This window comes from Cyprinus carpio, chromosome B23, assembly GCF_018340385.1.
Source record: "Cyprinus carpio isolate SPL01 chromosome B23, ASM1834038v1, whole genome shotgun sequence".
NCBI lineage: Eukaryota > Metazoa > Chordata > Actinopteri > Cypriniformes > Cyprinidae > Cyprinus > Cyprinus carpio.
The window spans coordinates 8,387,501-8,403,076 of NC_056619.1; the positions used below are offsets into that span (position 1 = coordinate 8,387,501).

The 15,576-nt window shown below is 35.8% G+C and overlaps 1 protein-coding gene across 1 annotated transcript in view; it reads right to left on the reverse strand.

Moving 5' to 3' along the window:
* Positions 1-14,823, reverse strand: part of LOC109052321 (extracellular sulfatase Sulf-2-like) — a 41,831-nt gene extending 27,008 nt beyond the window's left edge. The window contains 5 exon segments of the mRNA XM_042750743.1: positions 440-609; positions 982-1,133; positions 3,989-4,231; positions 8,786-9,001; positions 14,354-14,823. Coding sequence (XP_042606677.1) covers positions 440-609; positions 982-1,133; positions 3,989-4,231; positions 8,786-8,957 — 737 coding nt within the window. The 5' untranslated portion in view covers positions 8,958-9,001; positions 14,354-14,823.
* Between the last annotated feature and the right edge of the window lie 753 nt (positions 14,824-15,576).

Below are 15,576 nucleotides of genomic sequence, written 5' to 3' on the forward strand. Positions count from 1 at the left end.
AAAATGGCCAACATGAGAAAATTGGGTATGGTCTACCCAATCTACAAATACCAGTCTTATGATTTTTGGCCAATCTGTTCAGAAATTATAAGCAAAAAAAGCAATTTTTCATATCTCCTAAAACACTAGATGGCGCTGTGCAGAAACTGTACTCTCAGGTCATAGATAATATAAAACACACCAAGTTTGGTCTCAATACGCTACAACACGTTTTTACAACTAGTCAGATTTTCTTCTAATGAAGCTTAAGATGCTTTTTGAATCATCCCAAATGATTCAGTTTTTACACACAGTGGTGGAGTTCATGCAATTTTTGTGATGTTTCCATAAAGACAAAAAAGAGACCAAGTGAATACCAATACTAAGATATTCTGCAATTAAGCAGTTTTTCAGATCAACTATTTAAATGAAATGTCATGCAATGGCGGTTTGGACTCACATGTGCTGTGAAGCGTTGGGGAAGGCAGTGGTGTACTGAGGGGCCGAGTCCTCCGGGCCATGAGGGGCAGCGTGACTGATCACCATCATGATGGGTCGGTGAGGGTAGATCTTCTTTGACATGCGGAAGTAACTGATGCTGTCATTGGTTATGAGATCTGTCAGGTAGTCCTACAGGAGGCATAGAGCTCTGATGATTAATCTTCTAATTTAAAATATTTCAGTCTCAGTTATTCAAAAGTTTATCACGCACACACATATAACCCACTCATAAGCAACTTTTCTGTTGTCACAGAGCTTGAATGTCAGCTCCTTAGATGAGACTGATGAACCCTGACAAAAGACACTGAACTTCGAGAGAGACCCAATGAGAGAAAGAGAGTGAGAGACAGAAAGAGAGGGGTCTGACTTTGTTATTAATCAAACTAACCAGAATATCATTCAAACTGTTCAAGAATGGATGAAGACATGACAAGAAATGAAGAAAGGTGATGCAATTTGAAAAGACGAGGTTCCACTTGATTGGCCACCTTGCACACACACCTTTGAATATTCAAATCCATGTTTCTCTCGGACACCGTTCCTGCACAGAGTGTAGTTGTAGAAGCGGGAATTCTTCACCATGGCGACCCACTCCTTCCAGCCCGGAGGAATGTAAGTACCATTATACTCATTCAGATACTTCCCAAAGAATGCTGAGAAAACACAAACACAAAAGGGTATAGTTACAGTATCATAAAGAAAATAGATTGTAGAAGAGAGCAAAGTAGAGCAGAGAACGGTAGAGTAGAACAGTGTATGGTAAAGTTGAGTAGAATAGAACAAAACAGAGTAGAGCACAGTAGAGTATAAAAGAGTACAGTGAGGTAGAGGTGAGTATAGTAGAACATAATAGAAAAAAATATAGTTCAATAGAGTATAGTACAACAGAATAGAGCAAAACAGCGTATAACAGAGTAGAGGTAAAGCCGTGGTAAAGTCGAGTACAGCAGAACAAAGTAGAATATAGTACAGTAGAATAAAGTATTTTAGTATGTTAGTATAACATAGTATGTAAAATATATAAGTAGAAAACCATATTGTGCAGTTTAATAGAGCAGAACAGAAAAGACCACAGAAGAATAGAATAAGGTAGAGCAGAAAAACAGTACAACAGAGCAGAGTATAGAATTGTTCAATAGAGTAAAGAGCACAGTAGAGTCTTGTAGAATAGAGCTTAGCAAAGTAGAACAGAGTAGAGTAGAATAGTGTATTGGTATAGCTGAGTAGAGATGAACAAAATGGAGAAGAGTATGGCAAAACAGTAGAACAGAACAGAACAGAATAGAATAGAATAGAATAGAATAGAATAGAGTGGAATAGAATAGAATAGAACAGAATAGAATCGAATATGGAGAAGATCAGAGTAAGGAAGAGCAGCATAGAGTACAGTAGGTATGTTAAATAGTCTAGAAGAGTAGAATTGAGTAGTGTAGGACGCTGTAGAGTACAATAAAGTAGTGTAAATTTATAGATTTACACATATAGACAGAACCTGCATGTAGAGAAATAGAAGACAGGGAGCTACGTGAAGACGGATGAACATTTGTGTTGGAAATGTTACATTAGAGAGGATGTTGGTCAGAGCCGGTCTCTCTCCTAGAGGAAGTGTGCTCTAATGGATCACTGTTACCACTAAAAGCCTGACTCACTGCCAGGTGTGTGTGTGTGCAGGGGCAACATGCTATGTTTACATGCACATGGTAGTTTTGCACACACACACACACACACACACACACACACACACACACACACACACACACACACACACACACACACACACACACACACACACACACACACACACACACACACACACACACACACTTAGACAAAATCATCTATTACAGCCCAAAGGTTTTTAGTTTAATGAAAATCATCTGTTGAAGATTATGTCAATGTTCGTTCAAGAGTCTGTGAGAGTGTGTTTGACAGTGTGTGTGTGTGTGTGTGTGTGACCTGGGGGCCTGTCACACTGAATCTCTGGTGAGAGTGTGTGAAAAACCCAACAGACACAACTCTGACTGATGAAACAGCTCACAAATGAATGAGAGCTCAATCTATTAAATGAATTTTACATTAATGTCAGGTTGTTATTGTAAGGAAGAGTTATGCGCCATGCGCTTTGGTGTCTATCCAGAGGTTTTCAGATGGAAATCATCAAAAGCTATGAGGATATAAAAGTGTGATCTTAGAGCCACAGCTGCTACACTCTGATTAGGCTCTAATCTAGTCCAACAATGAAGTTTATGCTATAAAGATATAAAGTACTCAACTTCACTACACTACTCTACTTTAGGCGACTCTATTTCATTCCACTCTGCTTTTGTCTACGGTACTCTATTCTACTCTATTTGAGTGTAGGCTACTCAAATGTATTCTGCTCTACTTTATTCTACTCTAGACTATGTTAGTGTACTTTAATCTACTCCACATTGTTCTACTCTATCCTACTCATCTGTTCTCCTCTATTTTAGTCAAGCCTACTCAAGTCTATTTTATTCTACTTTATGTTAGTCTGGTCTGCTCTGCATTAAATAACTTTTCTCAAGTCTATGTCACTCTATTCTGCTCTATTTTGGTAGAAGCTATTTTAATTTATTTTATTTTAATCTACTTTTCATTTTTATACACTGGTCTACGCATTTTGAGGCTATTCTCTATTCTAATCTCTGAAATAAGCTATTCTACTTTAATCTATTCTACATTATTCTATTGATCATTAAGCTCTTTTCTTTTTCTTTATTCTAGTCTACTCAACTCTGATCTAGTATATACTACTCTACTTCAATCTAGTCTACATTATTCTACTAATCTCTACACTATTCTATTCTACTCTATTCCTCTCTACTTCAGTATATGCCACTCAACTTCAATCTAGTCTACATTATTCTACTAATTTCTACACTATTCTATTCTACTCTATTCCACTCTACTTCAGTATATGCCATTCTACTTCAATCTAGTCTACATTATTCTACTAATTTCAGCTTTACTTTATTATAATCTACTCAACTCAGTTTTTATTCTGCACTATTTTAGTCTAGTCCTCTGCTTTAATAAATTTTTCTCAAGTCAATGTAACTATATTCTGCTCTGTTAGTATAAGTATTCTACTCTACATTATAAGGCTCTTCACCTTTAATTCAGTATAGTCTAGTTAACTCTATTCTACTCCACTTCAGTCAATGCTACTCTACTTCAGTCTACATTATTCTACTCATTTCTAGGCTATTTTCCTTTACTTTAGTCTACTCTTCTGAACTCTATTCTATTCTTCTTCAGTCAATATTACTCTACTTTAGTCTACAATTTTCTACTCATCTCTAGGCTATTCTCCTACTTTACTCTACTCTACTCTGTTTTAGTCTACATTATTCTATGCTGAACCCATAGCACTACTGCACTCTACACTACTGTACTCCACTCTATTTGACTCTATATCATGCGACAACAACACAGCAGTTTAACCAAGTAACCCTTTAAGTGTGTGTTTGTGAATGGTCTTCACCTGTCCTGTAGCCAGTGCTGTTTAGGTAAACTCCAAAAGTGCGTGGCTCATGTTGGGCCTGCCAGGAGGGCGAAGAGCAATTCTCGTTGTTGGTGTAGGTGTTGTGGTTGTGGGCGTATTTCCCCGTCAGCATGGAGGAGCGTGACGGACAGCACATGGGCGTGGTGACAAACGCATTGGAGAAGTGCGTTCCACCCTGTTCCATGATCCGCCGGGTCTTATTCATGACTTGCATGGAGCCTGGATGAGAGAGAGAGTGAATTCATCATATATCATATATTATCATATTATCATACTATCATATATTACTCAAGGTGACATAAAGTCTGCTCTACCGATTGCTGTACTTCAAAGAGAACTGGCTTCTACTTTTTCTCTTCCTCTACACAACACTAGACATCGACAGGATAAAGATATCAGTTCTTTCATTAATTCTGTTTGTGACATCCCAGCCTTTAAGAGGAAATGTATTGGTTGTTTGCAACCTGGGAGTTCATGTGACACCAGCAGTGTGTGTGTGCATGAATGTGTTATGTTTAGAGATACATGATACAGTCTTTATAGTCACAAGTCACACACTATTTAATAAAAGTCTCAATTACAGTATATATTTTTCAAAACCCCTTTTCCTCACCATTTATTCAACCTTGTCATGCTCAAATAAACAACACACACACGTTTATTTAAATGTGAATGAAGATAAACCATGAACTTCTATTGTTTTTACACTACCATTCAAAGGTTTGGAGTAAGTAAGATTTATTTGTTCATTTATTTAATTTAGCAAGGACGCATTAAATCAAAGGTGTACAGGAAATTCTATTTTGAAATGATGCTGCTCTTTTGAACATTCTATTTATCAAAGAACCCTAATATTTTCAAATAGAAAAGAGTTCTTTTAAATTATTTGGTTTCCACCAAAAAAAAAGGAGCACAGCTGTTTTTAACACTGATAATATTATGTTTCTTGAGCAGCAAATCAGCATAATATAATGATTTCTGAAGAATAATGTGACAATGAAGACTACTGTAGAGTAATGATGCTGAAAATTCAGCTTTGTATCACAGTAATAAATGACTATTTTACTGTATTTTTGATCAAATAAATACAGTCTTGGTGAGCCTAAGAGACTGCAAAAAGCCAATTTTGCAATTTACAATTTCAGTTTTAAAAAGCCCATTATTATTATTATTTTTTTTTTATAACTTATGGGAACAAAGCTAAGTGAACCCACACAACCTACACCCTGATTGGCTCAATTGATATGATCAGAGACAGGAAGTCTAGTTCGCTTTGGCCTTTTCAGACAGGATCACCACACCTCTACAGATTCATGCAGAAAGGTCAGCACATACAAACGTGCACACTGCAAAAATACTGTGCACTTTACACACAAAGGTCAGTATGGATACTGTATAAATCAGCATTCACCCAGACAAGCATTTGAGAGGAAACGAGATGAGACATAGACAGTCATCTGTCTCCCACATCCATAATTACAGTTTACACACGCATGTGTGTGTGCATATGAAATCAACACTGTCCAGTGCTGAGAGGAGTGGGGACTTTCCTTCCTAATTGAATCTCTGTCTTCCGCTCTGACAAAGCCCAAGATGTCTCTTTTTCACCACATAGAGACAGTCTGTAAAAAATAAATGAGCTCTCACACACAAACACATTCAACACAAGAAAAGGCTCTTTCAGCATTAGTTCCATCTTATACCTGTAACCCTTTTAGACTGAGAGATCTTATTTGCTAAAACCATTAGAGAATCTACTTTGTTTTAGAAGCAAATGACATGTGACTGTGATTTTTTTTTAACAAGTGTTTAGCTCAGGTTATACTGGTTAAATATTACAGGGGGAAGTCGTGGCCTAATGGTCACGAGTTTGATTCCTAACCCTAAGGTTGTGGGTTTGAGTCTCGGGCCGGCAATACCACGACTGAGGTGCCCTTGAGCAAGGCACCGAACCCCCAACTGCTCCCCGGGTGCCGCAGCATAAATGGCTGGCCACTGCTCCAGGTGTGTGTTCACGGTGTGTGTGTGTTCACTGCTGTGTGTGTGCACTTTGGATGGTTTAGATGCAGAGCACGAATTCTGAGTCACCATACTTGGCTGTATGTCACGTCACTTGTTTTTTATGTTGAATTAACTAAAGGAGCAGAAATCAACTCAGCACAGGCTTAGCGTAAGCTGACTGAATTCGAGGTGGAGGTGGATGCCACACACACACACTGTAATATTCAGAGAAATAAGGTTTGTATCAATATATTTATTCATATAACATACTTTTTTTAACATATTTATACACATAACATAACACTGAGGGCTATAAAAAGGCCAAAAATGTGCAACAACAGTCAAGTTTACATGATATTAAATGCACTGCAAGTTTGTTCGTTCTGGTTTGCTGGTTTGTAATGCCCGCTGGACAGTAAATAAGTTTTCTACTGTTTTTTTATGTTTTAAACGTCCCGTTTGGTCAAAGTCTTACGTTTCTTCTTAACTAACTGTTATATGACATAATTTACTTCAAAGTCCATTAAGTCAATTAAGTTCAAGGTGTTTAAATGCAACGAGATTAATGTAATGTAAACGCGCATTCCCTGCCTTTTCAGATTATTAAAATTAGATTTTTGACCATTAACGCCCATAAGAAAATATCTGGTAATACATTTCAGAAAACCACCTTTTGTCTAGTATATTCAAAGCTGCCCTTCCCCTGTCATACTGCAGTGCTGAGTCAAAACAACCCAATTGCTGGGTCATCTGTCGCGGGCATTTTTTTTGGATCATCAGCAGGAGGAATTCTAGATGGTACTTTTCAAGCAGACTGACTTTAAGCGTTTTTTTTTTTTCTGGTGAAATAAAGGTTTGTATTGGCTGCACCGCACTGCACCTCATCTGTAAAATTCACACAAATAGTTTTTTATGAATGAATTGCACACCGGCGGCACCACCAGCAACTGTCCTCAGATCCCAGCTGAGACTTTGGGTGCTGTTCAAAATCCTGCCGCGCAGAGTGCCTCAGCGCCACTCACATAATATTCCATTCCATTCCATTCCATTATATTTGTCCCAAATTATTGTTAATGTACGTTATGACTTCATCCTAGATTGTAATATTATGTATTGTGCATTTTTCAGCAAAATGTTTCTCTTTCTGTGACTTTCTGTGAATTTCATGCTTCATATAGTGAGCTAATAGATAGACGTCATAGTTGCGACTTGTCAACTCATAAATATGAACTTCCCAGGAGGACTTGAATGCACCATAAGAACCGCTGGTCTAAGAACATTATTTGACATTATTTGACAAATTATTAGTCACAAATTATTATTTGACATAACGATTTATAAATTGTTCAAATATTGGTATCCGGGACGCTGTGATCTCAGAGACTACAGTGTACACCGTGAGTTTATAAAAGCTTATTTTATTTGTAATACGAATAAATAGTGCTCATAAATGGCTGTTGAGACCTGAAACAAGTGGACGCTTGGACCCAGAAACAGTATTCCTTATGTCATGACAGCATTTGTCATCAGGAGTTGTCACTATATGTAAACCTTCAGTAATTCACTAATATCAAAGTCCCTTTCTAAAGTCTTTGCTACTATGCCTTAAACGTTCACATGAAAATGGATATTTTGTCATCAGTTACTCACCCTCTTGTATGTACACCATTTAATTGAATGATATATATATAAAAAAGATTTTAAATCTGATTATGGGGTTTAAAACTAAAATAATTCTGTTTTTTGAAGATCAGATACCCATAATTAATTAAATATATATTTTTGACTTTGAGGGATAGTTTACCCCAAAATAAGATTTGACTAACTTAAATTTCTGCCATCTCAAAATTGCTTGACGTTCTTTTGTGGAACACTGAAAGAAGAAATGATGGTCGACAGAATGCATCAGAAATAAAACTGTTTGCTGTAAGTGAAAGTCTGTGTTTTTGTGTTTTAGGTGGTCTGATTATGCATGGATGGATTGCTTTGTACAGGAGACGTTAACTGAATGGCAGCTTCCAGAACTTGTAAACAGTTTTGAAGGTAATTCTGTTATGTCCTATTTGTCCTGTCCTTTCACCATTCAGTAAAGCCATACACTATTCTTAATTATACCACACGCTGTCTGAACATTTAGCTTTTTTAAATGTTTTTGAAAGAAGTCTTTTACGCTGCATTCATTCAGATGAAAAATAAAATAAAAACACTAATATTTTGAAATATTATTACAATTTAAAATAACTGTTTTCTATTTCAATATATTTTAAAATGTAATTTATTTCTGTGACGCAAAGCTGAATTTTCAGCATCATAACTCCAGTCCTCAGTGTCACACGATGTTTCAGAAATCATTCTAATATACTGATTTACTGCTCAAAAACATTTCTTATTATGAATAAAAATTCAAAAGAATGGCATTTATTTGAAAGCATTTACTTGAATGTCTGTACTGTCACTTTTGATCTATTTAATGCATCCTTGCTGAATAAAAGTATTACAAAAGCATAAAAAAACTTACCATAAAATTTTTTGACAAGTAGTGTATATTTAAATAATCTGATTGGATAAACTCTCATTAGAATCAGTGGATGATTTGATAGTCTTTAAAACTGGTGACTTTTATCATATTGCGGTTGCCATGTAAAGCATATCATCATAGTTAAGGGAGTTTTAGGCATTCCAGTGCATGCTCTGCCTAACAACATCCCTGAAACATATGTTTACTGTTAAAGGTTTTTTTTTTATTTTGTTTCATGATATTCTTGGATTCATCCGTTTCATTTTTGTGGTCATCAGTGAGGATGAGGATGATGTTGGGGCGGATGTTGCGCCGGTCTCTCTGGAACCGAGGTTTCAGTCTCTGATTGGACTGGAAGATGGAGGCATGAGCCACCGCCAATACGGCCAGCAGCACCAAGAGCCAGGCCGCCAGCCCCTGCGTCGCCATCTCAGGGCTCCCGCTCACACTATACTGACTTCACCTCGTAGCACCTGTAGGGAAAAGATTTAGAGGTTGTGTCAGCATGTGGTTTCACCAGAGAGATCTTATTTATGCTAAATCATTAATGACCTTAATTGTTATAGCCGTAAGTTAGGCCTATATATAAATATGCAGCTTCTCTTGCACTTAAAATATTACATGAAATGTAGGCTACAGCATGACCTGGACGCAAAGATATACTCAACATAAGGAGTCAGCTAACAAAGTCCGAAATATGGTATGCAGAAGTGCCACTGGTTTGCTGGTGCTAGAAAAGATAGTTGTTTGATGTAATGATAGATATGAGATGCTATTTATTTACAGAAGTGTTGAGTTTCTTAATAATCTGACATTTATTAGTGTTCTGCTCTAAACTCGGAGTGGAAATGTTCCTCTTGGTACACACTGTACCACCAATACTCCACGTTTTGCTCAATAAATATCACCGCTCAAGCTTAGAGGCAGAGGAGAAACTTTCACACTGTACAATGAAGAACAGAAATGAACTGTATGTACAAGTGCACTGAATGTTGTGACAAGAAAGTAGTTAAGTGATTAAGTACCATTCAATTTGAGTAACCCACAAACCAGTCCAAATCTTGAAATGTTGATGATTTGAAAAGTCATGAGATGAAATGTTGAAATTATGACAAAAAAGTTAAATTACAAGTCATAATTATGACATTTTGCAATTTAGTCATAATAAAGTTAGTAAAATGTAATGTTATAGTTATTGTCTTTTATCTTAAATTCAATTTAATGTCATAACTATACCTTTTTATGTTGAAATTTAGATTTTTTAAATTAGATTAGTCTTCATTTTGACTTGTTATAATTCTAAATTTTTATGATGACTTTTTTTGTATAATTTCTTTTCTCCTAATTTTGACTTTTTATATTATAATTTTACTAGTTTTATACTTATTTTAGCATGATATTTTTTGGCTTTTTAATCACAAAATCTGAGATTTTCACAGCAAACTTTACCATATTTTAGGTTGCATCTTACTTTTCTAGAAAAAAATGCATACCATGCAAACCAACATTTAGATATATGTCTAGTTATAATGCTTTATTAATATTTTAATAAATAACTGCTTTTATAATAAATAGAAAATGCATGCAAACTCCAAAAATAAAATCCACGTAACCACGGGTATCAGTACTGATTTATATATGTAATGACAATAGTGAATCAGACACATTTTTGCACTTGCAAAGTGTCTGTTCAGTGCATTTGCCCCCCAAAAATCTTATTTGGGTCCTCGGCGGAGAGTTTATAAGATTAAAAAGCTCTGCCCTACAACTCAACCCAAGTTAAATCAAACCATCGTCTTTCCACAATGAGAGATGATGAATTGTGCTTGGAATAAGCTGCCTCTCTCATTGAGTTTATATTATGGTCGCCATCTAATTTGAACCCAGTGAATTAGGGTCTTCACACACACACACACACACACACACACACACACACACACACACACACACACACACACACACACACACACACACACACACACACACACACACACACAGTGTCTAGGGTAAGGCTTTTATTGATGCACAATGCTGTTTCATGCACTGTAATCATTTCTTGAGCATGAATAATTTAATAGGATGGAATCCCCTTCTCAGCTGCTAATCTGTGCTGGAATATAAAACCCCACCCACTGCTACCCACCATGAGCTAAATACACACACCACGCACACAGCAGGGACTAATCTCAAACCAGGGGGGGACTGGAGAGCATAAACAAGCGGAGGAGACCCAGAGAGCGATAACCAGAGGAATCAGGCTGAGCTGAAGAGAACGTGAAGATGTCACATCTTTGAGTCAAAGAGCAAATCCATGCTGAGAACATCACTTTCACTGAATTATCACACACAGCGACTCTTTAATATTGTAATACTCCTCTTTGTGAAATTCAAAGCAGCTCATGTCGCTTGTTTCTCATTCTGCTACGCTGTGGTTGTTGCTATCTAGGCGCACAGAGTAGGAACTGACAGTCATGCTGTCGCCATATAAATATAATAACTAGTCGCTTTATTATAGTGATGTACCCAAGTTAAAATTTTGTCTGCTATGGTATTCATTTTTACTTTCTGGTTAATAATTGGTAAATGGCTGATATTAAAATTGTATACTATTTTGTTCAAATAAAAATACATGTAAATAAATAAAATAAAACATTATGTTTTTAACTTGATTAGTTTTTAAAACAATTATATTGTAATTAAGCATTATAATGTACAGTATGAAAAACTACATGACAGACTGTACTTTCAAAAGTTTGTGGACCTTGAAGGAGAAGAACAAATCATCACCTTTAATTTAATAATGCCAAAGGGTAAATAACTCATTAACCATCCCTATATACATCAACCTGCATAAATCTCCAAAAAGACACTAGGCTCCAAAAGAAACTTAATTTAAAGCTGGAAATAAAATTATGACTTAAAATGATTAAGATTCTATTTCTAGGTTACTAATCATATAAGTAAATGTGCGACACTGATCATATGACGGTCAGATGTTCTTCATTTGAAGATTCTTTTATAATCTTTGGATCTTCTCAAATCATGCTGGAGAACAAGACCATCAGGTTTCACACAAACTTGTGGAGTCGAGCAAAAGAGTGACATACGTACTAATTATTAACATTCTGATATTCACATTATTTAACATTGAAATTTTCCCTGTCATGCTAAAATTATATTGAATTCAATTTGAGAATGCACAATCAAACAGTTTCCACAAGTGGTCTCAGATCGCTGCGTATCAGTCTGTACAAATTACACTTGCAGTATTTGTGTCTGTAATGTCAGTTGAGGATACAGGGAGTATTTTCATGCCAAGACAGCTGTGCGCCTCAAGGAAAGCATTTAAAAAAAGAAAAGGAATGAAAGAGCGCAGAAAACAGATACCAGTCTCTGAGGAGACAAATCACAAACCCCTTTAACCCTCCGAGACATTAACACAGCCACACAAACACCTCCTCCGTCTCCATTCAAAACACTCCGAATCCACAACCTCATTCATGTGCACCAACATTCACGCAAAAACATTGCAAAAAATGCATTTCCCGTCAAAGACAATCATGCAGAACTTGTAAAATAATGTTATTCTTCGCATAACCAATAGCGTATTGACGAAAAGACATGTCTTTGATGAAACGCTCACTTTCTGGTGCTCTGCATGCTAGCGTACCGATCGGAAAGAGCCTTTAGCACCCTGAGAACGGCCAGCAGAGGAAGTGCCAATTGATTTCTGTTACATTTCTGTTATATTTATGGAAAGTCACACTGACATTTGGCAGATTGGACCAGGGTGGTCAAGGTCCACAGAATAGAATTATACTCCGAATGACAGCATAGCATGATTTTTAATAGATTCTGGGAAATTATAAAGCACATGATAGAGTCTAATAGGTAGCTTGCATTCAGTCATTATGCTTTTTATATTTTCACTCTACGTGATCTGTGTCTCTCTTATTTTACGACACAGATAAAATTAGCGCAAGGAACGTCCAGCTGACATGGCTGACCCTTACATGTGTATTCGGAGTAAGATGAATCAAAGAAGGTTCTCAAGACACTTGAACGACAAAAGGACTTTAACGTTTATTATTTTTCCTGTAGCGAAGTGAAGACATATTATTGCAAACCATTTCAGTTTCAAACACTCTCATTCCCTTTCCTTGGCTTTCGTACATTATACTGTACACTTTATCTCATTCCTAGAGATTTCACACTTATGGCTGCTTTTGTCCAAAACACAATATACAGTTACCCAGCTCATAGCCACTAGAGAGAGAAAGACTGAGACGGTCTCTTTTACTGCCGGTCCTCACAGGAACTGTAAAGACAGGGGCTTTATTCGAAGATTATATACAAAAGAACAGGATACACTGAACACTGCTATTACTGTTTGAACAGAGACTTTTGAAGCATTTACTCTACCATTTACAAAAAAATAAATAAAAAATGGATGTGCAGTTTACTGAGAGTAAGGTGTGTTTTTACACAATTCTATAAACACCAATGTTCCATAAAGTGTTACTTTTATAACTAACATAATCAAACTATTCTTCAGCCACACCATATAGTTTGTGGTCACCAAGCAACACAGCAAATAGGTGCTTTAATATAGTATGTGTGTTTTTTTGGGAGTGTGTTTATAGTATAGTATGAATACGGCTTATCCAATAGAAATTTAGAGCCAGAACTATCCATTTTATAATCTGCTCTGAATTTGAATATATATGATTTTATATCACCATACACATTAAATTAAGATTTAAATTTTATGTACTATTGACAGGTATGTTTCAAAGAAAAATAAAATTATCTACTTGATCTGATTTCAGACTTGAATTGGATCTACATTTTATCAGGAATATGGATTTAAATGTGAATTTGAATTTCAGTTTGAATTGTATCGGAATTTACATGTGAACTGTGAACTCAAATTGTGTATGAAATTGGATACAATCATGCAGTACATTTGAACTGTATTACACTTTTTATTTATATATAAATCTGAATTGTATCTGTCTTTACATTTACATTTGAAATCTGGATTTAAATGTCTACTGTGAATTCAAATTGTATCTGAATTTGGATTTAAATATACAGTATGTAAACTGTATTCTGATTTTGATTTAAATATAAATCTGAATTGGATCCGTTTTTGCATTTACATTTGAAATCTGGATTTTAATGTCTACTGTGAATTCAAATTGTATCTGAATTTGGATTTAAATATAATTTATGTTGTATGTGTTTTTATTTTGATTTAAATATAAATCTGAAGTGGATCCGTTTTTGCATTTACATTTGAAATCTGGATTTAAATGTCAACTGTGAACTCAAATTGTAACTTAATTTGAATTGCATTTGGGTTTTGATTAAAATATAAATCTGAATTGCATGTGGATTTCCCTTCAAATTTAATTCGGAACTATATCTGGATTACCATTTAAATATAAACGGAATTGTATTAGGATTCCCATTTAAATTTATATTTGAAATAGTTTTAGAATTAAACTAAGTTTGAATCTTTAAGAGGCTAAAATACTACAAAATGTTAAAACCGAGCAGAAATTATACAACTTACTAGCCTGAAGTGAGCAGAATCTGGGTTAATGTAGAGTCCCTCAACAGAGGCACAAAACCTCAACTTCACTTTTCAGGAAAACACCTCTCCTCCACTCGTCTCTCACTGCTTTCCTCATTCTAAACCTCCTTTCCTCTTCTCTCACCTCCTCGCACAGAATCTCCCGCTTGTTATCATTGTCATCCCTGTCTCTTTCTGCTCTCAAACACCTCTCTCTCACATCTCGTTCCCTCCGTTCCGTGAGTACCTCATGGTGTTGATGTCAGATGCCTTGGTCTCTCTCGCTCAGCGCAGCTGCTCATCCCACATGGAAGTAGAAATATCCAGATATGGAGCGCGAGGGCTATGGGACCATTTAATGGGATCCTTGATAACAAGATACGGTGGCAACACTCCACACACAGCACTTCCTCATCTGTCTCTGTAGGTCACTGCGCTGTAGCTATATCCCTCTCTCTCTCTCTCTCTCACAGTTGGAGTCGCTCATGTGCGCTTCTCTCTCTTCACATCTCGTCTCCCCCCATCTAGGCTCTCTTATTCTAGCTTTATCTCTCTCTCTCTCTCTTTCTCTCTTTCTCTGTCTCCCCTGCTATAATTCCATTCCCACTCGTCTCTTCTCCACTCTCTCAGGATTGATGTGTTGTAACCTTGAGCTCTGCTGCTTTCAATTTATTGTCCCTCTAACCCCCGTCCCATCTTCCATCTTTGGTAAGGGTTAACGGAGCATCGCGCCGTAACAAAACCGAGGACGAGGGTCCCATCTGCGTCCTGTTTATGCTCCGCCGACCACGCTGCTCTGCATACGGGCACATTCATTTACATTACATTATATTAACAAGCATCTCAAATGAAAGCTCTCGCTATTTATATTTACATGAGTTCTAAATGAAAGCCCGCCACATTTAAATTTAGATGAATTACTGCAAGAGCTGCCGTTTTATTTGAGGCAAAATGGTGCTTGTATTTACATACCAATGATTTGTGCGTGCAAACTGCATGCTAATGGATGCATTTGGGGTTTGCTTTAACTCACTGTGCCAGATGTGTTGAAGATGCATTCGAAGCACAGATTTGTTGATAATATTAACATTCTAAATATTAAAATATATAAAAAATATATAAAACATAAAATTCTAAATATTAAAAATTATATTTAAAAATATAAAATATATATATTTATAACAAATTAGAACATATTTATAACATATTAATAACAAATACATTTTTTTTGACTAAACTTAAAATAAAGTTTAATTTAAGCAATAGTATTCTCATGGGGTTTCATTTTTCAAAATATGTATAAGGGTGATAAGTAAATGATATTTTTTTCATTCTCTAGTTCATTTTAAATAATAATAATAATAATAATAATAATAATAATAATAATAATAATAATAATTTAGACAATAATATTATTTATATTACTCTAATAGCCTATTTGAGTATTTATAATTTAGCGCAGGTAAATAT